Source organism: Macaca nemestrina, chromosome 5 (genome assembly GCF_043159975.1).
Source record: "Macaca nemestrina isolate mMacNem1 chromosome 5, mMacNem.hap1, whole genome shotgun sequence".
Classification (NCBI taxonomy): Eukaryota; Metazoa; Chordata; class Mammalia; order Primates; family Cercopithecidae; genus Macaca; species Macaca nemestrina.
In genome coordinates this window covers 155,939,041-155,964,162 of record NC_092129.1, presented here as the reverse complement: position 1 = coordinate 155,964,162, position 25,122 = coordinate 155,939,041, and the positions used below count along the sequence as shown (strand labels likewise).

At 42.3% G+C, this 25,122-nt stretch overlaps 2 protein-coding genes across 7 annotated transcripts in view; one reads left to right on the top strand and one right to left on the bottom strand.

Moving 5' to 3' along the window:
• LOC105491614 (zinc finger and SCAN domain containing 31) overlaps positions 1-3,885 on the bottom strand; it is a 33,550-nt gene extending 29,665 nt beyond the window's left edge. Inside the window, exon 1 of the mRNA XM_024795980.2 lies at positions 991-3,885. The gene's annotated coding sequence lies outside the window, so the exon portion shown is untranslated. The remainder of the gene's footprint in view (positions 1-990) is intronic.
• LOC105491616 (zinc finger with KRAB and SCAN domains 3) overlaps positions 1-23,992 on the top strand; it is a 31,339-nt gene extending 7,347 nt beyond the window's left edge. For 5 of the 6 annotated variants that reach the window (XM_071097422.1, XM_071097421.1, XM_071097420.1 and 2 more), the window contains 6 exons: positions 6,629-7,092; positions 8,427-8,574; positions 10,256-10,338; positions 10,642-10,765; positions 11,886-11,978; positions 12,371-23,992. In XM_071097422.1, the coding sequence (XP_070953523.1) occupies positions 6,691-7,092; positions 8,427-8,574; positions 10,256-10,338; positions 10,642-10,765; positions 11,886-11,978; positions 12,371-13,230 (1,710 nt within the window). In that variant the 5' untranslated portion in view covers positions 6,629-6,690 and the 3' untranslated portion in view covers positions 13,231-23,992. The remainder of the gene's footprint in view (positions 1-6,628; positions 7,093-8,426; positions 8,575-10,255; positions 10,339-10,641; positions 10,766-11,885; positions 11,979-12,370) is intronic. The other variant, XM_024795972.2, reaches the window with a different exon arrangement.
• Positions 23,993-25,122: the final 1,130 nt, after the last annotated feature.

Genomic DNA, 25,122 nt, shown 5'->3' with positions numbered 1-25,122 from the left:
TTCCCTACCATCCTTTGAACTATAGAGAGTTGGCCTGAGGAATAGAGGTTCAGGATACAGATCTGGAATTGTTTTTCCCTTTGTAACCTCTACCAGCCTTACTTTTTTTTTTTGAGACGGTCTTGCTCTGTTGCCAGGCTGGAGTGCAATGGCACGATCTCGGCTCACTGCAACCTCTGCCTCCCAGGTTCAAGTGATTCTGCTGCCTCAGCCTCCCAAGTAGCTGGGACTACAGGCGCCTGCCACCACGCATGCCCAGCTAATTTTTGTATTTTTAGTGGAGACGGGGTTTCACCATGTTGGCCAGGATGGTCTCGATCTCTTGACCTTGTGATGCACCCACCTCGGCCTCGCAAAGTGTTGGGATTACAGGCGTGAGCCACTGCGCCCGGCCCAGCCTTACATTTTCTAGCCTCTCCATTCCACTGAGTAAAGACAGACTTACTGACATCTGAGTCCAGTCAAATAATTTTGCAGTCACTCACTTCTAGTTTAAAGTCTAGTCCCAGCTGGTTCACAGGAATCTCAGGTTTCCCTTCCCTCTTAGATCAGGCCCAGGTCTCATGGCTTCTGGGATAGGCTGTCTTTCAGAATATCTTACTTTTCCCTCCTAAAATATAGAAATCATCCATTACAAAGTAATGACTCTGAGGAAACCTGGTGGTTGGTGCTATTGTTTCTAGAGAATACCATACTGAGGAAGGAGTAGATTAGGAGGCAAGAAAATCAGTTTAATTTGGGGCATATTGAATTGGATTTGTTTGCAAGATTTCCGTATAGGACTATCTGGGAGGCAACTCAGGATAGGGATCAGGAGTCTACAGCCTAGAAATAGAAGTTAAAACCTTGCAAGTGATTAAACATAGTTCTGGGGAAGACTGTGGATAGAGAAAAGAAAAGGTCAAGAACAGAACCACCAGGCCTACTCTTATTTTAAAAAAAGAAAGACCAGTGAATTATACTATTAGCCAATATGTATATGGTACTTACCACTGTCATGCCAAGTGTCAGGTTCCAGCCCATACTGAGGTCCGAGGGGAGTTGTTGGATAGGTGGCAGATAGTTGAAAAAACAGTTGGGGCTGTAGACAGGTAAAATATGATTTTAGTCAGCAGCAGCTGCTGCAGCTCTCACACTGTCTGCCTCTGTCTCGGGTGCCTCCTCCGACCACAGCCCTTCTCAGCAACTGGCTCTGTGGCTTCTGCCGCTCCCACACTTACAGCTATACTCCTTGGCACACTTGTTAATTCCTGGCTCCCCTCTGTCGGTCTGCAAGACGGCCAGTTCTCTCTTCCAAGGTCAGCAGTTTTTCCCTCTCTCTCTGGGCATGAGTCCTATGTACAGTGTCAGCAGGGCAGTTATACCATTTACACACAATAGTGGCTGTGAGCCAAGTATGAGCTTACACAAACAGGTTATATAACAAGTGGAGTGGTGCGCCTGCGTTGGAGACTCGCTGAGTCACACTGGCCTGCATATCTGCCTCAGCCTGTTCTTGACCAAAGCACATCCATTTTTACCTTACACTCCACCCCCTTGGCCGAGGGAAACATAAGTTTTTAGGTACACAGGCCCAATATATAGGTTTGGCACGCAAGCCTGACATATACACTTTCAGCACCCAGGGCTGATACATACACACAGGCTTGACACGTAAGTCTGACACATAGGCTCTGGGCACACAGGCCCAGTGTATACATAGAGGCTTGACACATAAGCTGTAGGCACTCGGGCCACAGTAGTAATACAGGGAGCAATAATTTCAGGTTATAGTAGGCAACCACCCCATGGTGATGTTACCCCGATGTTGCTTTATATATTAAGCCAGGTTTTTTGCTTACCTACCTTTAGGGGCATTGGGGCAGGCAACAACAGGTTACCGTTTGTCCCCATACCTGGTTAGAGGAAGTCATCCTTTCTCCTATAGGTCTGGCCACATGGCCTGGCCCTACATAGGTCAGTGACTAACCACTTCTGTAACTTCTAGGTAGTTAGCCACAAGGTTAAGCCTTGATAAACTGCCCAGCTATTGGTGCAGATTACCATAGGTGTCACCTTCTTGGTGATCATCATTTACATTGCCCTGAGTTCAGCTTATTAGCTACTTTGTCCACACCTGGTATCAAACCGTAGGGTGTCAGTACTAGGCTGGGCTTCAACAGCAGTCCAGGCAGCAGTAGCACCCTGGCTAGACCTATCTGTGTACCACGCCCTATTGGGAATGCAGGGATGCCCTTCCTTAAAAGATGAAGGCTCAGGGTCTAGGGGTGCCTCAGGTCCCATAGCCTTATCTTGCATTAGGATAGTAGGTACTAAGACTTCTTGTAATTGTGCTGCTAAGGGACTTGACTTAGCATACTTTGCTGTTCCGTGTAGGCTTAGGCACCCCACTTTGCAAAAGTGGATGTCTGTGCCATCCCAGTGTGCGGGTTGTTACCTATGAGCATACCTACCCTACTGTTGGGTAAGTCATGCGCACAACGACTGTAGCCCATCCTGCCAGGCTGTCATGAGTCTAAAGGGCAGCATATGCAGTTACTAACTCCTCTGTCGAGGAATACCAGAGCTCAGCTCCTTTTCAAAGTTGGGACGAAAAATCTACTGGCATTCTAAAGAGCTCTGTGCAATGCCATAAGCCCCAGTCAAAAATATCTGTGGTCACATGCACATCAAGTTTAAATGGGTGCCCCTGATCAGCTACCCATAGGGCTTGTGCCTGCTGAATAGCCTGTTTGGCTGCCAGGAAGGTGGTTTCAGCCGCATCATCCCAATTCCAGGCAAGAGGCTGCATTGCTGCTTCTAAATCTGCAAGAGAATCAGAGGTTAATATAATAACATCATTAATAAGATCATGACATATGTTGGGGCTATGCATATATCCCTGCAGCAACACTGTGAAAGTCCATCATCACCCTCCCATGAAGGCAAAGTGTTCCTGGCTCTCTGGAGCAATGTCCATTAAGAGGAATGCATTGGCCAAGTCCACCACACAGTGGCACCATCCCAGTTCTGTTGTCAGGTGGTCTATCAAATCCATGATAGATGGCACAGCTGCCAAGCCGTGCAAAACATCCACCCCAGCCTGTCCTCAGGCATGGGAGAGACATACACAGTGCATAAGCAGGGAGCCAAGCGGCCGACGCCAAGGTCCGAAGGTACAGGTTTCACTTTCACTGACCAGCTTTCATAACTGTCAATAAATGCAGCTCTGCCCGGAAACTTATACAGGTTTAGGGACCAGTAGATTGCTGAGTCCACATACAGCCTTTGGTTGTCCGTTGTCCCCCTAAGTCCGGCACCTTGGCCAGTTCCCAATCAAACAGGAAAGGCTTTACATTTCTGCCTGACTGCAGCAGGTAATCTTTGAGCTGGAACGCTCCGGCGGGACCGAGTCACCCAGCAATGTCCTTTTCACGAATGACTTGCACAAGTCTGTATACGACTGCCATCTACTGACAGTTTCTGGTATTTCACTGGCATCAGTCCACACTGTAATTAAAGAAGCCAGCTTTTCCATCTCAGAGGCAGAGCAGGAAATGGATCAGCTCCTTTGTCCCAGAGAGAGAGAATTCAGGAAGGGAGGGGCTCCCCCAGATGCTACTGGCACTGCTTACCTAACTCCCGCAACTCAGTGGGGGTACAAACACTATATGAAATGTGCTTCACTATGGTAGGGAGTCTCTAGGCCCACCCTTGGGGCCCAGTGGCTGTTCATGCTCTATTTTCTGGCAGACCACTGGGTGAGCCTGTAATGGAGGTTCTTCCTCCTCCCTGCGTTGCGTCCAGCAGAGACTGGGCATGCACTTCTTGCAGCACAGTCACAAATGCCCATCTGACTCTGTTGGCAAAGGCACACTCCTCAGTGCTGTGCACTTCCAGGTGCTTCAGCTCCTTCTCCGAGGGCCTGTCCAGTGTCGCCCATGTTTCCACCAGAGCCCATCCTCGCACCACGGCTGCCACTGGGTGCCACAGCTCATACTGTGGCTGCATAGCCGGCCCGGGAGCCTGGGAGCTGGAGACCCACTCACCTCATCCTGCCCACTATGCCAAATGTCAGGTTCAAGCCCCAGCTGAGGTCTGAGGGGAGTAGGTGGATGGGGGGGCAGGGAGCTGGAAGAACACTTGAGAGACAGCAGGTAGATGGGACATGGCTTTACTCAGCAGCTCTTTCACAGTGTCAGTGCTGCATTTATACACCTCACAACAGTGTCTTAGAGCCAGGTGATGAGCCTCCCCAGGTTATGGCTACATAACTGTGATTGTATAATGCACGGAATTGTGTGCCTGCACTCCAATCCCACTGAGTCATGCAGGATGTTTACCTCGGCCTATGCCTGCCTGGCTGCAGCACAGCCATGTTCCTTATGTCCACATACCAGGCACTGTTATACAGACGTTATACACTCACTTAATGCTTACAATGGCCCTATCTACTATCACTATCCCTATTACAGATAAGGAAAGGGAGGCACAGAGCTAGTAGGTAGTAAAACCAGGATGACGACGACCTCAGGAAACCTGGGTTCAGAACACTTAACCAGATTATGATGGGAGGTGAGAAGAACCAGGAAGGAGGAAAGCAGGAGAAAGGAAGGTTCTTGAAACAAAGGACAAGTGAGTTTCTGGAAGTGGGCAGTATCCTCAGCCCAGTTGCCTGAGAAGAGGCCATGGAAAATGGGAATTGAGGGAAGTCTCTTTGGTTACTTCTGCAGGTGAAATCTTAGTGGTGTTGGCAATTTGCAGCCTACAGTGTGTGGAAGGCTTAGTAGGAGGTGAGGACTAGAATCAGGGACTGAGGGCTTTCTTTCAAGTTCAGTCTTGAAGGGGAAGAAAGAGAGTGGCAGACTGAGGAGGTGGCGAAGACCAGGGGCAGCCTGTGCTCTCTCCAGGGCAAGGGCTTGGTGATGTTTTCAGCTTCCTTGATGTTTCTGAGAGAAACTGAAGGGCCTCCAGCCCATAGATCAGAGGAACCTGCAGAAACCCTACTTTCAGCTGACTTTTAATGTGAATATTTTGCCAGTTTTTTGGGCAAGTGTCACATCAGATATAACTGAGGGTCTCACTAGCAGGCAGCCAAGGTTTGTTAATTCAGTCCTATTTCTTTTGGTCCAGGGCCTTCTATCCTTCTTCTTCCCCTCACTGCCAGTACCTTGACCACAGATAAGACCTGGTACAGCCATCCTTCATTATCTATGGGGGATTCATTCCAGGATCCCCACTGATACCAAAAGTTGTGGATGCTCGAGACTTACATAAAATGGCATATGGTATTTGCCTATAACCTACACACATCCTCCTGTATACTTTTTTTTTTTTTTAAAGAGATGGAGTCTCTACACTGTTACCCAGGCTGGAGTACAGCAGCACAATCATAGCTTACTGCATCCTTGAACTCCTGGGCTCTCAGGTGATCCTCCTGCCTCTTCCTCCTGAGTAGCTGGGACTGCAGTAGTGTGGCACCAGGCTCAGCTTCTCTTGTACACTTTAAATCATCTCTAGATTACTTATAAACCAAATACAATATAAATGCTTTGTAAATCCTTGTTATATTGTATTTTTATTTGTATTTTTTAATTGTTGTTTTTGTTATTTTTTTCCCAGATATTTTCCAGCTGTGGTTAATTGAACCTCTTGATGCAGAACCTGCAGATATAGAATCAATTGTATTAGTTTTCTATTGCTGTATAACATTTACCTCAAATTTATCAGCTTAAAACAAAATCTGGGCTGGGTGCAGTGGCTCATGTCTTTAATCCCAGCACTTTGGGAGGCCGAGGCAGATCTTTTGAGGTCAGGAGTTCAAGATCAGCCTGGTGAACATAGTGAAACCCCATCTCTACTAAAAATACAAAAATTAGCTGGGCATGGTGGTACACGCCTATAATCCCAGCTACTTGGGAGGCTGAAGCAGGAGAATCTTTTGAACATGGGAGGTGGAGGTTGCAGTGAGCTGAGATCATGCCACTGCGCTCCAGCCTGGGCGACAGGGCGAGACTCTGTCTCAAAATAAACAAGCATAAAAAAGAAAAAATCAGCTTGTTTGTTCCAGTTCTCTAGGTCAGAAGGCCAGGCAGGCTCAGCTGAGTTCAGTATTAGGGTCTTCCCAGGCCAAAGCCAAAGAGTTGGTAGGGCTGGGCTCTTATCTGGAAGCTCTGAGAGGAATCTACTTATGAGGTCATTGAGGTTGTCGGTAGAATTCAGCTCCTTGGGATCAGTCCAGTCAGTCTGGACTTGCTATCTCATATTGAAAGTCCTGAGGATTAGGGCAGGAAATCGTTAGAGTCGTCTTAGAATTTAGACAACCACAGACCTGCTTGTTAATGGGATAACTGAGCAAGTCACTGAGAGGAGCTTCCTAGAGAGACCAGGAAGTGCCCTGGATCCTCACCAATTTCAGTTTTTTTCCTGATTAGTCTGGGGCTTGGGGATGTCCAGGATCACCCCAGGACATCCTTTGGAACCTTACTGTGGGATTCAGGCTTGGGGTGGTGTAGAGGATTAAGCTGCAGAAGCATTGAACGTGGAGAAATTTCTGCAGCAGTTCCCCAGAGATATCTCTGGGCCCCTGGGCAGGAGAGAAGGGACTACTTGCAAGTTTACTGGTTAATAATTATTTCCCACCTTTCAGGAATCTTCTGCAGAAATAGCGCTGGAAGCTAGAGTGAGGCCTGAGTACTGCCTTGGCCCAGGATGGCTAGAGAATTAAGTGAAAGCACAGCCCTGGATGCCCAGCCTACAGAAGACAAGATGGAGCTTCTGGTCATAAAGGTGGAGGAAGAAGAGGCTGGTTTTCCCAGTAGCCCAGATCTGGGCTCTGAGGGCTCCCGCGAGCGCTTCCGAGGCTTCCGCTACACGGAGGCTGCAGGTCCCCGCGAGGCGCTGAGCCGGCTCCGAGAGCTCTGCCGACAGTGGCTGCAGCCTGAGATGCACAGCAAGGAGCAGATCCTGGAGCTGCTGGTGCTGGAGCAGTTCCTGACCATCCTGCCTGGGAAACTGCAGAGCTGGGTGCGGGAGCAGCATCCAGAGAGCGGGGAGGAGGTGGTGGTGCTGTTGGAGTATTTGGAGAGGCAACTGGATGAGCCGGCGCCGCAGGTAGAAAGAACTTAGTATCTGAGCGCTGTGGTCTGTTTCCTCCTGAAATCTCAACATCGGAGTGAGGGGCATTCCTTTAAGATCCAGGAGTTCTCCATCTCTTTTTGTACCGTGAACCTCCTTGGCAGTAAGGTGAAGTCCCCGGACTCCTTCTCAGAATACTTTTTTTTAAATACATAAACCATTAAGGGTTACAAAAGAACACAATCATATCAACATACAGTTAGCAAAGTATTAAATTTGTATTAAAGTCATATATGTGTTTTTTTAAATTAGTACACTAAATAAGACCTAGGGACAGGGCTTATAACTGGCAATTACAAAGCAGTGATAAGTATCTATTTGCCTGGTTGTAATGTGATGTAAAAACATCTACAGGTTCTATTGGTGACAAAGTCCTGGGTACTGCTTATGCTACTTTGATTTGTTGCTTCCATTCATAATTGAAGGAAATACTAACTTTCTCTTAAAGACCAGTTAAAAATAAGATTAGTTTTTGTCCTGTTCAAGTTCATGGACTCCGTGGGAAGGAGTTCATGGACCACTGGTTATGAACCTATGGTAGAAAATGGGCCTACTTTTACCTCTATGTTCTTCCCTGTTTTATGAGACTGTGTCCTCTTTGCATCATCCTGTGTCCCTGTGCACACACCCTCAGAGGACCTGTGTGGCCAGAGCCTTCTAAATGGTGAGCTGGATACCAAGGTTCTTGACTCGGGTCTATTGCACCCAAGCCCTGTAACAGTGGAAAGTCAGTGCAAGTCTCTTACCTTCGTTCTTTATAAAGGATGTGGGAAATTCTGAGCTGCACATGAGAAAGTAACTTGAAAACTGTAATTTTATAATACTGTAAATGTCTGGAAGTAAACCTGCATTTAATGAGGACATATCATATGCCAGGCCATGTTAGGTGATTTCACATACTATGAAGTTATTTGGGTCCCCCAAATGCTGTAAACTAGAGATTGTAATCGCCTTTTCAGATAATAAAAGGTATCAATATTCTCTGAGAATTTTGCACCAGTTTCCAATGGGTTTTCATAAAACACAAATGTATATATGAAGTAGCATAGAGTAATGGTAAGAACATGTGCTTTGGCATCATTCTACCTGAGCTCCCATCCTAGCATTGCCATTTGTTAGCTGCTTAAACTGGCTATGCCTTCATTTCCCTATCAGTAAAATGAGTATAATAATACCTCCCTTATAAGATTGTTGTTTTCTGTATTAAATGAGTTAACATTTATAATGATCTTGGAAATAGTGCCAGCCACCTAGGTAATTCTATGGAAGTGTTTGATGAATAAATGAAAATAAGAACAAATGATTTCTAGGTTTCAGGTGTTGACCAGGGGCAAGAACTGCTCTGTTGCAAGATGGCATTGTTGACACCAGCCCCAGAGTCACAAAGTAGCCAATTTCAGCTAATGAAGGCTCTGCTCAAGCATGAATCTCTGGGATGCCAGCCCTTACAAGACAGAGGTAAGGATTATTTTCTAGGCAGTATGAATTCTGCAGACTTCATCCAATTTCATTTAAGGATAGCCAACAAAATTCATTGATAGGTGGTGTATATGCCCATGACAGATCAACTCTCATTTAAGACTGAGACTAAAAGGAGTATTTCCAACATAATGATGGAAAACTTTTTCGACCAAGACTGGACATAGTATATAAGATATTAGTAAAACTTAGGTTTGGAAAGAATTGGTTCTTGTTTGGATTTTATTTTGTTGTGTTGGTTTTTGTTTTCTTGAGACAGGTCTTGCTGTTTCACCAAGGCTGGAGTGTAGTGGCATGATCTCAGCTCACTGCAGCCTCCACCTCCTGGGCTCAAACGATCCTCTCACCTCAGCCTCCTGAGTAGCTAGGACTATAGGTGTGCACCACCATGCCTGGCTAATTTTTTAAAAAAATTTTTGTGGATATGAGGTCTCACCATGTTGCCCAGGCTGGTCTCAAACTCTTGGGCTCAAGTGATCCTCTTGCCTCGGCCCCCCAAGGTGCTGGGATTATAGTGTAAGCTACCACATTGTGTATACCAGCTATTTGTCTTTGTTCTTCTTTGTTTAACTTGTAATTATGGAGGCCTCCAGTGTGGTGGCCAGTTAGCTCTGGGGATGGAACAGTCAGTGAGACTGTTCTTATTCCAGTGGAGCTTACATTTAAGTGGGGAAGATGGCAAATAAACACATTAATAATACAATTCGTATGACAGTGGGAAGTCCTATGCAGAAAGTAAACAGAATTTGTAAAGCCAACCAGCCAATCTCATAAATTATAGGACTATTGCAAATTAAAGGGTATAAATCTTCTAAATCCTGGGTCTGTTATTAAAGTAATATGAAATTCACTGCATAGGAAATGGCTGTATGTTCTGAGATGTCCTTTCATGTGTCTTAAACACATGTACAAGTTCCCAAGACACACATCACTGGGATATTCTAGCCAACATGAGATCTTTATTTTTCAACAGAGGTTCTAGCCTAAACCACCTGTTTTGTGCCCCTTTAAAAATTTGCTTCCTGAAGTTATATAAGGAATATATGAGGAATATATGTGCTTCCTGAAGTTATATAAGGAATAATAAGGAAACCTGAAGTTCTTTACTTTCCTGTAAAGCCAGACCCTTACTCTGCTTTTCATAGCCCAGCTTCATCTGACTCCTCTTAGCTTTTCAAATCCAAAGTGAAAAGCACCTTAACAGCTACTAAGGACATACTCGCCCAAAATCTGATTTTTCCTCCTATATCTAGCAAAATTCAAAGGATCTTCAAATGGAAAACTTTTTTATTTTTATGTTCTTTTTATTTCACAACTGCTAACAGGGATCCTGCCTTTTTGCATTGTTTTCATGTATCTGCAGAGCACAACAGGTATGTTTAGCTATAGGATTGCAGCAGGTAGGGACAAAGAATTTTGGAAAGGAGCACACTCTGTATAAACTTGTTTGGCAGGAATTTATTTATTTAGAGAGACAGGGTCTTAGTTTGTTGCCCAGGCTAGAGTGCAGTGGCCCAATCACAGCTCATTGCAGCTTCAGACTCCTGGGCTCAATCACGTGAGACAGGAATCTATTAATCCAGTTATTTAACTTAGATTCCACAAGGCAGGGAGGCTGAATGCCAGGGTACATCTCATACACAGCTTCTTTCCTTCTTAGTTCTCCAGGTCCCTGTGCTTGCCCATGGAGGGTGCTGCAGAGAAGATACAGTGGTAGCTTCTAGGCTTACTCCAGAGTCCCAGGTGAGCTGGAGCCCCTATCCCTCCCTCAGTGCCCCTCACTACTGTTGAGCTTCCTGTGAAGACTCCTTACTCCCCATTCGCCTATACTCCCATCCTAGATCCTCCATACAGATCTCAAATGGGATCTGCATTTTCTCATCTATCTTGAGGTTATCATTAACTTTATTTAGGTGCCCACTTAAGAGGCTTTTCCTGTTTATTACTAGCTCTTGACAGGGATGGGGATTGGGGGTGCTTCCCAGATCTTCCCTACTCCACCAGTTTGGTCAGCCCCTTCTTCAATGGGATTACCTATTGTTTTAGGGGTTGTTGAAAGTGGAAGATGTGGCCCTGACCGTCACCCCTGAATGGACACAGCAGGATTCATCTCAGGGGAATCTCTGTAGAGATGAAAAGCAGGAGAACCATGGCAGCCTGGTCTCCCTGGGTAAGACTAAAGGACACTAATTTCTGTTAAGGTTTCTTGGCATTGTTTGTGCATTAGAACCTGTTGAGTTGTTGGAAGCTGTTGAGCCCTATTGTGTTTGGATTCACAATCACCATTTCTGAAAACCTGTTACTGACTAGCTCCTTACTCCTTCTTTTTTGTTGTTTTTGAGAGATAGGGTCTTGCTCAGTCACTCGGGATAGAGTGCAGTGGAACAATCATGGCTCACTGCAGCCTCAACTTTTTGGGCTAAAGTGATCCTCTTACCACAGCCTCCCAAACCGCTGGGACTAAAGGCATGCACCACCACGCTTGGCTAATTTTTTAATTTTTATTTTTTGTCGAGATGGAATTTTGCCATGTTGCCCAGGCTGGTCTCAAACTCCAGGGCTCAAGCAATCTTCTTGCCTTGGCCCCTCAAAATGCTGGAATTACAGGCATGAGCATGAGCTACTGCACCCAGCCTGCTTATCCCTTCTGACCTTGCTTTCTCCTCTCCCTGCCAGTATTCTAGTTGAGTTAAATGGGTTGAAGACAATACAGTCCCAAGTACAGGTTTGCCTCATAGGAGATGCCCAGTAAATGATGATGTACTCCTTCCTGATCCTATCCCTGACTGAAGAGGAAAGTTGGCGGGCCTCTTTAGAAAATGGGCCTTGGGACCATAGATTGTGAGAATTAGAGGTGTTCTTAGACATTGACTATAGACCCTGACCTCAGAGATGAGGGTGCAGAGGCTGAGAAGACTGCCTTACTTGTCTGAGGCCACGTAGCTCATTGGTGGCATAAAATTCACAGCACTGAATCCAGTTCTGTTTGGGGACCCTGCCTCTGCCTGGGATATGAGCCGAGACAACTGTCTTTATTGTTTCATTGATCAGTGCCCAATTTCTGAGTCTCCACTTTCACTGTTTCATTTCTTTCTTTCTTTCTTTTTTTTTTTTTTTTTTTTTGAGATTGAGTCTCACTCTGTCACCCAGGCTGGAGTGCAGTGGTGCAATCTTGGCTCACTGCATCCTGTACCTCTCATATTCAAGCTATTCTCCTGCTTCAGCCTCCTGACTAGCTGGGCTTATAGGCACCCACCACCATGCCTGGCTAATTTTTGTTTTTTTAATAGAGATGGGGTTTCACCATGTTGACCAGGCTGGTTTTGAACTCCTGACCTCAAGTGATCTGCCAGCCTCAGCCTCCCAATCGCTGTTTCTCAAAGGTATTTCAGAAATCCTTCCACTTGCTCCATTTAATGTCACTTTCTGTTCAACTCTTTTAGTATCTAATCCTAGATGCATGGCCCTGCCTTACTATTCTTAGAACTTAGAACGACCACATATATCCCCAGCATAGTCCTGGATCCTCACCATCTTCCACCCACTCCCTCCACTCCCAGTGTGTACCTTTCCAATGGCCCCATTCCCATTCTTAGGTCTCCCTCCTCCCCAGCACTCCTGTTCTCCCCTTTTATTCCCATTCTTATTCTAGCACTTAAATCCTTATCCCAGGCATTTATAGACCTCTGTAATTCTTGCCTCCCTGGTACTCATCACAGAGCTTTCCTTCCATGGCAGGGCATAACCCACAATTGCCAGTTATTTGTTATTTCAGGTGGTGAAAAACAGACTAAGGGCAGGGACTTGCCTCCAGCTGAGAAGCTTCAAGAAAAGGAGCATGGGAAGATATTGTGCCACCTGAGGGAAGACATTGTCCAGATTCCTACATGTGCAGAAGCTGGTGAACAGGAGGGCAGGTTACGAAGAAAGCAGAAAAATGCCACAGGAGGGAGGCGGCACATCTGCCATGAATGTGGAAAGAGTTTTGCTCAAAGCTCAGGCCTGAGTAAACACAGGAGAATCCACACTGGTGAGAAACCCTACGAATGTGAGGAGTGTGGCAAGGCCTTCATTGGGAGCTCTGCCCTCGTCATTCATCAGAGAGTCCACACTGGTGAGAAGCCATATGAGTGTGAAGAATGTGGTAAGGCCTTCAGTCACAGCTCAGACCTTATCAAGCACCAGAGAACCCACACTGGGGAGAAGCCCTATGAGTGTGATGACTGTGGGAAGACCTTCAGCCAGAGTTGCAGCCTCCTTGAACATCACAGAATCCACACTGGGGAGAAGCCGTATCAGTGCAGTATGTGTGGCAAAGCCTTTAGGCGAAGTTCACATCTCCTGAGACATCAGAGGATCCATACTGGGGATAAAAATGTTCAGGAACCTGAGCAGGGAGAGGTCTGGAAAAGTAGGATGGAAAGCCAGTTGGAAAATGTTGAAACTCCCATGTCTTATAAATGTAATGAGTGTGAAAGAAGTTTCACTCAGAATACAGGCCTCATTGAACATCAAAAAATCCACACTGGTGAGAAACCCTATCAGTGTAATGCATGTGGAAAAGCCTTCACCCGAGTTTCCTACCTTGTTCAACATCAGAGAAGCCACGTAGGGAGAAACATCCTATCACAATGACCCATGCTATACATGCCAGAGTTGGTGCTCATTTGTCACTGATCTGAAGCCACTCCCCCTGGAGTCTCGACTATAGGAATTGTGGGCTGGGCTTTATTTACCACTACACATTATCAGGTGTTAGAAAATATAGACTGGGTTAGACAAATTATCTTCCAAGTTCTAGAAGGTGTTTGGAATCAAAACATATTTGATAGGAGGCTATGGGAGAGTTGTCTAGAATAGGTAAGACCTGAAATGGTTTGTTCTCTCCCATTGGAATTAAATGGATGTTTAGACTGGCTACTTGCCCTAAACCAGCACTTTGTGGTGTCTGTTGGGTGGATGGTTGTGATTTGGGGGCTGCTTCTCTGACCATTCCTTTGGACTGTAATGAATCCTCCACAGTTGGTCAGATTCACAAAGTCTTATATCCCCCTCTGTGCCTTTTCCACAGGTGCTAATAAATGTTTATTGAATGTACCAGTGAGATTACCTTCATAGATCTGAAAATCTGATGTTATCCAGGTTTCTGAAGAACTTCTCGCCAAGGCCATTTGTGCTTGTGTCCAATTCTCTGACCTAGATTGTGACTCAATCTAGTGTATTTCTTACCAAGTACATAGGCAGAACAGAGGTGATGGCAGGGTTACTGTGATTGAAAGAATCCATTTTTTTGTTTGTTTGTTTTTGAGACAGAGTCTTGCACTGTCTCCCAGGCTGGAGTGCAGTGGCACGATCTCAGTTCACTACAACCTCCGCCTCCTGGGTTCAAGCGATTCTCCTGCCTCAGCCTCCTGAGTAGCCAGGACTACAGGCGTGTGCCACCACACCTGGCTAATTTTTTATGTTTTTGGTAGAGACGGGGTTTCACCATGTTAGCCAGGATAGTCTCGATCTCCTGACCTCGTGATCCTCCTGCTTCAGCCTCCCAAAGTCTTGGCATTATAGGCGTGAGCCACCATGCCCGGCCAAGAATCCATATTTCTTTACCAGACTAGGAATTCTATTCTAGTGCAAATGCCTTAAACAGCTTATCACTAAATCATTATGAATGTGTGCCATCCATGGAATTGCATTTTTTTTTTTTTAATATGAGGTCTCACTGTGTTGCCCAGGCTGGTCTCGACATCCTGGGCAATCTTCCTGCCTCACCCTCTCAAAGCTCTGGAATTACAGGTGTGAGCCACCATGCCCAGCCCAAATTTCATTCTTTAATGTTTTCCTGTTGCTACTCTTTAAGAAAAAACTTACCTATTCAGACAGTGTGAAAATCAGTCATCAAGTCAGAATAAAATGATAAATATTCTAATGCTCCATATCTTAGTTCTCTCCATTTAGTTCTCTTGGGCCTAACCAATGCCTGCTAAAACAATAGACACTATCCTGCCCCACCCTACTACCCAGCATACACTGTATAGTAAACTGCAGCAAAACTTATTCCTGCTAAGTTCATACTTTCTCCTGATGAATGGATTCACACCAAATATTTAAAACGAGTATCACTTATGGTTTCAGAACCCCATTATTAGTGTCTGACGTCTTGGTCTTCTTATACATTGATTCCCAAATCGCCTGTGTGGTAACAGCATCTCAGTTTTTCATGATGACTATTTTAACCATAAATTTAACTCCTCAGGCTATCTACTTTTTTGTTAAACACACTGTGTAGATCATCTTTTTTTTTTCTTCTCATCATGATAGTCAAAATTTTAGTCTTGTGAATTCAAGTGAGAAAATGTTTAGTCAGCATTATACAAGTAGTATTTATTATGTATACATTCAGTGGAGTTGTTTCTACAAAAGTATTTTGGAATGACTATTCTGCTGCAAACTTTTGTGTAAGTGCTTCACCTTATTCCTACAATAAGGAGAAGTGCACTAACAAAATGAACAATGCAGCAAGGGCTTCAGTCGCAGCTCAGGTCTTATCAAACACCAGAGAACCCATAATGGGAGAAGCTTTATGAGTGTGACAACTGTGGAAAGACAGTTCCTTTTTTGTTAGTATCACTTCTCCTTATTGTAGAAATATGCTTTCATTGTTGGATCTACTCACATTTCTCACTCGATTTCTGGCACCAGCAATCTCTTCCATATTTACAATATCAGTCAAAAACTCGGGAATTCAAACATAACAAGATTTTTCTGGTCACCTTTAATGGTTAATGACTTGGGCATTGTGATATATTATCTCCTGCTGTATTTTGTTTAGTAGAAATTGAATCATCATCCAAAATCCTTTATAGAAATATCCAAGTCCCTGTTTTTATGCTGGTTTCCAAGGCTTGGTCCTTCAAGGTTTTCAGGGATCTAGGGGACACAAGTCTGACAAATCCTAGTGTAAATTATTTGTATTATAGTAATAAACCATATGGTTACTTCGTTTGAGTGGATTCTTAAATTGAGAAAAATGCATTGCATGATTTCTAAACTTCCTAAACATACATTAGGATTCTCCAGAGAAATAGAACTGATGGGATCTGTGTGTACATATGTATGTATATGTATGTATGTGTATGCATATATATTTGTATTTATAATATTGGTTTATATATATATTATACACACTATATATGTGTTTGTATATATATTTTATTTATTGGCAAGAATTGGTTCATATGATTATGGAGGCTGAGAAGTCCTAGGTTCTCCTATCTGCAAACTAGAGAACTAGCGGAGCCAGTGGCGTGAGCGCCAGTCCAAAGACCCGCAGGTTCAAGACCCAGGAAGAGCCAGTGTTCTAGTTTGAGTCTGAAGGCCAGAAAAGACTGATGTCCCAGTTCAAGATGGGCAGGAGGAATACCCCTTGAGGGAGCATCATCTTTTTTGTTTTCTTCCTGTCTTCAACTAATCAGATGGGGGCCACCCACATTAGTGGGGGCAGTCTGCCTTACCTAGTCCACTGATGCAATGATTCATCACATTCAAATTCAAACACTCAGAATAATGTTTGACCAAATATCTGGGCACTTTGTGGTTTGGTCAAGTTGACATATAAAACTGGCCATCACAATGCTATAGTTTCAACATTAAAACTACAGTATAGTATTACAGTTTCAGTAAAGCATTAAAACATTTAATCTGTGCTTCCCCCTTTTGTCAATTCTTCCAATTGGCAGTAGGAGCCTGGGAAATAATGTTTGTAGCCTCCCTACCCCATTTACGGGTCAGGATAGGAAACGGCTGGTGTGAGGCAGGCTGAGGGACAAGATAAACAACTAGATCACCATTGTATCCTCAGCATCTAGCAGAGTTCCTGATAAATGAATGATTCTGAAAATTGGCTGGTTCTACTTGTTCTTTTGTATTATTAACATAACATAAAATCTCCTGACACTGAGTGCCAGAGACCAAAGTATTCACATTCATATTTCCAGATATAAAAGTCTTCCCTTATTTCTAAAGAAATTATGTGTTTATAACCGTTCATTCAGTAAACCTGATTGTGTTAGGTCAGGTGCTAAGGAATCAAAGATGAACAAGACATTATCTCTGCCCCCAGAGAACATAAGACCTAAATCATCTTCTGTCTTACAAGCTATTTTTTCCATTTCTGTTCTCACTTTTGTGCCAGCTTAATAGTTCTTCCTTCAGGGGAATGACTGCACCAATGGCTGCCCTGGCAACTTGCATCTCTTCATATGAGCCATATATGCCAGGATTTAACACCAGCTGATCTAAGCCTTATAATTCACCTAGAACATGAGTGCATGGTAGGTTATGTGAGGAGCTGATACAATGCCATTTCTCACACACTTCCCTACCTACCATGGAGGCTGTCCTGAGACAGTTTGCTCTGATGAGGAATGAGGCTTTCTACTTCTCCCTATTTAAGGTATAACTGCAAGCTATAAACTGCTTATCTGCAGAACAACATCAGGTTCTCAGCAACAAAATGTTTCACCATATGTGTTGCAGTCACATGACCTCTTCTGATGCCATCTTGTGGGGAAAAGACATACAGAACTGAACTGTTTTAATCCAGAAAGGGCTTATTTCTTTTCTGATCAAATACAGTCATGCACTGCATAATGACACTTCGCTCAATGATAATTTGGTCAATAACAGACCACATCTACAAAAGTGGTCCCATAAGATAATGACAGGCTAGGTGTGGTGGCTCATGTTTGTAATACCAGCACTTTGGGAGGCCAAGGTGGGAGGATTTCTGAAGGCCATGAGTTTGAGACTAGCCTGGGAAACAGCGAGACTCCATCTCTAACAAATATAAAAGTTAGCTGGGTGTGGTGGCATGCACCTGTAGTCCTAGCTACTTGGGTGGCTGAGGTGGGAGAATTACTTGAGCCCAGGAATTCAAGGTTACAGTGAGCTATGATTGTGCCACTGCACTCCAGCCTAGGTGGCAAAGCAAAACATTGTCACACAAAAAAAGATTATAATAATATTTTTACTGTACCTTTTCTATGTTTAGATACGCAAATACCATTGGGTTACAATTCAGTATGGTAACATGCTCTACAGGTTTGTAACCTAGGAGTAACAGCCTAAGTTTGTGTAAGTACACTCTGTGATGTTCACACAATGACAGAATTGTCTAATGATGCATTTCTCAAAACATAACCACTTTCATTAAGTGACACATGACTATATGCTAGCCTTTCCTTGACAAATTGGTGCCAAACACGGGGCTGGTAACATTACAATGCCCTTTCAGAAGAAAGACAGATGTGCTCCCACAGGACTGGATAGGACACATGATAAGATTTCCCAGGATCTGGTAGCACATGTTCTTGCCTAAGTGGTGGGCAAGAAGGAAGGAGTAAGAGTCTTCCCATTGTATTAATAGCTATACTGCGTTGGCTAGATTATAGGATGTGAATAGACTCCCCAGGACCCAGTATCATATGCCACCTGCTGATGAATGTTTAGAGGTTAAGTTACTTTAGGTAGGATTGAACCCAGTTGCCCAATGCCTTAGTTGTTATTAAAAGTTTGTTGCAGGCCAAGCATGGTGGCTCATGCCTGTAATCCCAACACTTTGGAAGGCCCACAGTGTATGGCTTGAGCCAAGGCGTTCAAGACCAGCCTGGGCAACACAACAAGACCTTGTCTCTACAAAAAATTTCAAGAATTAAAAAAATTAGCTGTGCATGGTGGCACATGCCCATGGTCTCAGCTACTCAGGAGGCTGAGGTGGGAGGATCCCTTGAGCCCAGGAAGTCTAGGCTGCAGTGAGCTGAGCTGTGATGGTGACACTGCACTCCAGCCTAGGCGATAGAGCAAGACCCTGTCTCAAAAAAAAAAAAAGTTTGTCATGACTGAGTGGATGATTTAAAAATGAAAGTGCAAATCTGTGCTTACCAGTGTGGAACAGGTCTTCTTGTGCTCCCTTGATTTCTCTCTGGCCTATATCCAAACCTCAGTTTTTTAAGGAAAGAAGATTCTCTGGTGATCCAGCTAACTCTGCATGATGGACTCCTCCACATTACTTGGCACTCTGTGAGCTCCCGGCCAACAGTCTATGTGCTCTCCTGACAGTTGCTGTTGTAACCTTTTACACGTCGGCACAAAACTTCTTTATCTGTTATTTTTTTTTAAGTGTCTGCATTCAGCTGATAAGAGTTTGGGGAAAACTTGCAATGAAGAGAAAAAAGTTAAGCAACCTTGTGAGTGAGGGTGCCTGGAAGATGTTATTCACTGGGGCATAAAATGGCCCAGTGAATGACACAAATAGCTGCCCATTGTTGGGCACTCTTCAGCAAAATGTTTGTTCATGATTTTTGCCCATACCTAGTTAAATTGTTTGCTGTTTAACGGTTGAGATTTGGTGAATTCTTTTTATATTCTAGTTACAAGTCCTCTGTCAAAGACTTGTTTTGCAAACATTTTTCCCTATCTGTAGCTTGTCATCTTTTTTTTTTTTTTTTTTTTGAGACAAAGTTTCGCTTTGTCGCCAGGCTGGAGTGCAGTGGCATGATCTTGGCTCACTGAAACCTCTGCCTCCCGGGTTCAGGCGATTCTCCTGCCTCAGCCTCCCAAGTAGCTGGGACTACAGGTGCGCACCACCACACACAGCTAATTTTTGTATTTTTGTAGAGACGGGGTTTCACCATGTTGGCCAGGCTGGTCTTGATCTCCTGACCTCGTCATCCACCAGCTTCAGCCTCCCAAAGTGTTGGGATTACAGGTGTGAGCCACTGTCCCCAGCCATCTTTTCATCTTTTTAACAGAGTCTTTCAGAACATAAATTTTACATTTTGATAAATACTAAATCATAAACATTTCCTTTAATGAATTATGCTTTTGATGTCAATTTTAAGAATCATTGCCTAGCCCTAGGCTCTGATGTTTCTAAGAGGTCTAAAGTTTTAGGTATTATTTTAGCCCATGACCCATTTTGAGTTTGTTGTTGTTTGGTTTACGGATGTTCAGTGCTCTATCAACATTGTCTGAAAAAGCTATCCTTCCTCCATCCAATGACTTCTGCACCTTTGTCAAGAATTAGGCATTTCTGTTTGGATCTATTTCTAGGTCCTCCATTAAACTATATGTCTGTCCCTCTATAATATCCAACTCTCTTGATCACTGTAGGTTTATAGTATGCCTTGACATCAGGTATGGTGATTCTTCTCACTTTATTCTTTTTCAAAATTTAGTTATTAGTCCTTTGCTTTTCCATGCAAATTTTAGGATACATTTGTATGTACAAAAATTTTTGCTGAGATTTTGATAGGATTTGTGTCAAACCTATAAACATAAGGAGAATCGACATCTTTACCATGTTGTATCTTCTAATCCACAAACATGTCTCTCCATTTATTCAGATTTCTTTCTTCAGCATTTTATCAGCATACAGATCCTGTAAATGTTTGTCAGACTTCTACATATTTCATTATCTTTGCAGTGATTACAAATGGCTTTGCATTTTAAATGTCAATGTCCAAATGTTCATTATTAGTACATAAAAATAGGATTGTTATTTGCATGTTAATTTTGTATCTTGCAACCTTGCTGAATTCATTTACTAGTTCTAGCTATATTTTGTACTAGATTCAAAATTGTAATCGATTATTTGGAATATTCTATACACTCCATTATTTAATCTGCAAATAGGAGCAGGTTTGTCTCCAATTTGTATTTTGGTTTCTTTTGTGTGTGTACACAAAATCTACAAACAATCTGTATGCTTTTAATCATTTTTTACCTATTGCATTGGCTTGTATTTTCAATATTATGTTGAATAAGAGTGATGAGAGTGGACATTCTTGCCTTGATCCCAATGTTATGGTTAAAACATAGTCTTTTACTGTTAAGTATGAAGTTATCTGTGAATGTTTTGTAGACATTCTTTATGAAGTGGGAAGTTTCTATTTCTAGTGGGCTGTAAGTTTCTGTCATGAATGGGTGTTGGATTTGTCAAATGCTTTTTCTGTGCCAATTGTATGGTTATACAGTATTTCTGTTTTATATATATATATATATATGTTGATGTGATGAAATACAGTTTAATTTTTAAATATTGAAACAACCTTTTGTATTGGAAAAAAAAATCCCCCTTAGTCATGGTGTATACTTCTTTTTATAAATACCTAGGTTCAATTTGCTAATATTTTGTTGAGAACTTTTGCATCTAAGTTCATGAAGGATACTAGATTGTAATTTTCTTTTTTCGTGCTGCCTTTGTCTCCTTATGGTATCACAGTAATTCTAACCTTATAAAATGAGTTGGAACTTACACTTTTCTCTTCTATTTTCTGGAACAGATTTTGTAAAATTGGTGCTAATTCTTCTTCACATGTCTGGTAGAATTCTCCAATGAAGGCATCTGGGCCTGAAGATTTGGAAACTTTTAGATTATGAATTCAATTTCTTTAATGATTATAAGACTACTCAAACTATCTGTTTCATCTCGGCCACTTGGACTTTTTGAAGAAGAGATTTATTTCTTCTAAGTTGTCAAAGTTATTAGTGCAAATTTTCGAATCTACCTTTATGATCCTTCAAACAGATGCAGCATCCCTTGTCTCATTCCTGTTATTGGGGATTTGGTCTTTCTTTTTATCTTTGCCAGTCTTGCTAGAGGCTTACCTGTTTTATCGATTAAAATATTTTTTGTTTATTTTGACACAATGTAATTTTACATATTTATGGAGTACAATTTGACATTTTGATAAATATGTTGTATTATGATCCAATCAGTGTAGTGCATCCATCATTTCATGCATTTATGACTTCTCTGTGGTAAGAATATTCAAAAGCCTCTATTCTTGCTATTTTGTAATATACAGTGTTTTACCATTAACCACAGTCACCCTACTGTGCAATAGAACCCCAGAGTTTATTCCTCCTATCTAATTGTAACTTTGTGCCTGTTGACCATCTCCAGTTTCTGGTAACCTGCTGTTCTGCTCTCTGGTTCTACCATATAAACTTTAATAGCTTTTCTTGTTTCAACTATTTTCTCTGTTGTTATCCTGTTAATTTAATTGATTTGTTATCTCTGTTATTTCCTTCTTTCTGCTGCCTTAGGTTTGCTTTGCTCTTGATCTTTCAGTTTCTTGAAGTAGGAACTTAATTATTGATTTGAGACTATTCCTCTTTTCTAATATAAGCAGTCAGAGCTCTAACTTTCCCTGTCAGCATTCTTTAGCTATGTCTTATATATTATGATAAGTTGTATTTTTATTCAGGCCTATGTTCAATTTTTTTCCCCTTTGAGACATATTCCTTGACTTAGGCATTATTCAGAACTGTTTCATTTAGTCCCAAATGTTTAGAGATTCTCCTGTTGTCTGTTATTTTTAGTTTGGTTCCATTGTGCACAGAGAATATACTCTATACGAATTCAGTCTTGAAAATTTGGTTAGGTTTGTTTTATGGCCTAGTATGTAGTCATTATTTGTGAATGTTCTGTGGATATTTAAAGAAAAAATGTATTCTGCTATTGTTGGATGGAATTATTTGACAAGTATTTTAAAGCAGTCACCATAAAAATACTTCAGGAAGCATTTAGTTAAATGTTTGCAAAAAAAGTCTCAGCAAAGAAATAGTCTCAGCAAAAACTAGAAGATATTTTCAAAGAAGTGCAAATAGAAATTTTATAACTGAAAAATCAAATTACTGAAATAACTCCCTGGGTAGAATCAACTGCAGCACTTTTGAGTTGCAGGCTTCTCTAGCACTCAGATCATGCAGTCTCCACTGTCACTACAAGATATATGAGGCAGAAACAAAAATATAAAAATAAAAACACCAAGGGTATTCACCTCTGGGTCTTTCTCTGCATCCTGAGGGTCCTAAATGCCTTTTTCCCTCCAACTTGCAGTGTCTTCTTGTTTGTTTTATATATAATGCCTAAGGGTTTCAGCTGTACTTAGTGGGAGAAATAAGGAGAAGTGTATCTGCTCCATCTTGTCAGGAACTGGATGCCCATACATTATTTTTCATTTGTTCATTGGTCAACTGGCCTACATCTCTTACAATGTAGATTCTTTGTGAAAACTAGAAATTTTGCATGTTTTGTTTTCCACTTTAATAACAATACCTACATTTTCTGGCACGTAAGTATTTGTTGAATGAGTAAATCAGGTAATTCAGATTGGGTAGCTGCTGAAATGATAGGAATTTTTGTTATGTGGCTGATAAATTGTTATTATAGACATACATCAGATAATTAGAGTGACTGAACTTGGCCAGTTACGCTTTTCTAGAGTTAATAAGAAACAGGAAAGTAAGTTAAAGATATTAAATAATTACATTTATTTTATTTTATTTTATTATTATTTTTTTGAGACAGAATCTCACTCTTGTTACCCAGGTTGGAGTGCAGGGGCTTGATCTTGGCTCACTGCAACCTCCGCCTCCTGGGCTCAAGTGATTCTCCTGCCTCAGCCTCCAAAGTAGCTGGGATTACAAGCACCCACCACCATGGCTGACTAATTTTTGTATTTTTAGTAGAGATGGGGTTTCATCATGTTGGCCAGGCTGGTCTTGAACTCCTAACCTCAGGTGATCCGCCTGCCTTGGCCTCCCAAAGTGCTGGGATTACAGGCATGAGCCACTGTGCCCAGCCTTAAATAATTATATTTTAACAGGCACAATATTTCAAAAATAGGGTGGAGGAAAAGAACCTCAGTCCTGTGGTAAAATGGTTGGGAACTCTTATACCATTTCTGAAGACTGTTTATATCTTAAGTGACTAACTTGTACAGAATTCTCATGAGAAAAAATTAAAATCAGTATATTTGAGGACATAGAGATATGTAGATTATTTTACTAGTATAATATTGAACTGGAAACAAAAACAGATTAGAATATCTAAATAAAATTAGACTAAGTAGCTATTATGAATCTTCAGTGTTACCTTCATTAAAGTAGGAGTTCAAAAACAATTCCAATTACAAAATAAGTTGACCAAATAACTCAATTGAATAAGATATATACATCAGATTAGGGGTGAAAGCAAAAGCTTCTAAGAATAGATAAATTCGGAGCCCATGATAAAAGAAAATAAAAGGACCAATGTAGGAAATACAAGCCAATAAACTGTAAATATTTCACACTCCTGTAGTGCAAATACCTGGCAAGAGACCTGGTACTTAGCTGATAAAATTATTGCAAAAGCAAGCTGGGTGTGGTGGCTCACGCCTGTAATCCCAGCACTTTGGGAGCCCGAGGTGGCCAGATCACAAGGTCAAGAGATTGAGACCATCCTGGCCAACACAGTGAAACCCCGTCTCTACTACAAATACAAAAATTAACTGGATGTGGTGGTGCGTGCCTGTAGTCCCAGCTACTTGGGAGGCTGAGGTAGGAGAATCACTCGAACCCGGGAGGCAGAGGTTGCCAGTGAGCCAAGGTTATGCCACTGCACTCCAGCCTGGCAACAGAGTGAGACTCTGTCTCAAAAAAAAAAAAAAAAAAAACAAGAATTATTTATACATCCAACAACATGGATGAATGTTGAAATCATTATGCTGAATAAAAGAAGCAAGACCCCCCCTGAAACAGAACATTCTGTATAAGTCCATTTATATAAAATTCCAGAAAATGCAAACTAAATTAGCAATAGAAGGCAGAACAGAGGTTGCCTGGAGAGGGGTGGAAGAGTGCAGGTAAAGGTGGGAGAAATTATCATGAGATATGAGGAAGCTTTTTTGGGTGACATATTGATGGTGGTAACTGTTTCACAGGTGTAAACACGTTAGAACTTATCAAGCTGCACACTTACGCAGTTCACTACATATCAATTTCCTTCCATAAAGCTGTTTAAAAAGTCATAAGGAAGCCAGATATGGTAGCTCATGCCTGTAATCGCAGTACTTTGGAAGTCTAAGGCAGGAGAATCGCTTGAGGCCAGGAGTTTTGGACCAGTGTGAACAACAGAGACCCTGTTTCTACAAAAACAAACAAAAAAATTAGCTGGGTGTGGTGGTGTGTGCCTGTAGTCCCAGCTACTTGGGAGACTGAGGTGAAGGATTCCTTGAGCCCAGGAGTTCAAGGCTGCAGTGTGCTATGATTGCACCATTGCACTCCAGCCTGGATAAAAGAGCAAGACCCTGTCTCTAAAAAAATACAATAAATAAAATTTGTTTTAAAAGTCATTAGGTTACATTGCATATTCTAGGCAAATAAATTTGAAAGTCTTGATGAAATGGATAATTTCCAAGGCAAATAAAGATTACCAAAATGGAACCCATTATAAATAGAAAGCCTGAATGGATAATTTTCATAGAATAGAGGAAGTTACCATGAAATTATCCCACAAAAAAGCATATGACCCAGAGTTTCACATCAGAATCTATCCTTCAAAGACTAGCTAGTTCCAATGCTTCGTAAATTGTTCTAGAGCATTAAAAATGAACACAGACTTAAGTTATTTTTATGATGCAAGTAAAAGAGTGAAATCTAAACCTCAAAAATATGATATAAAAATTACGGACCAATTTC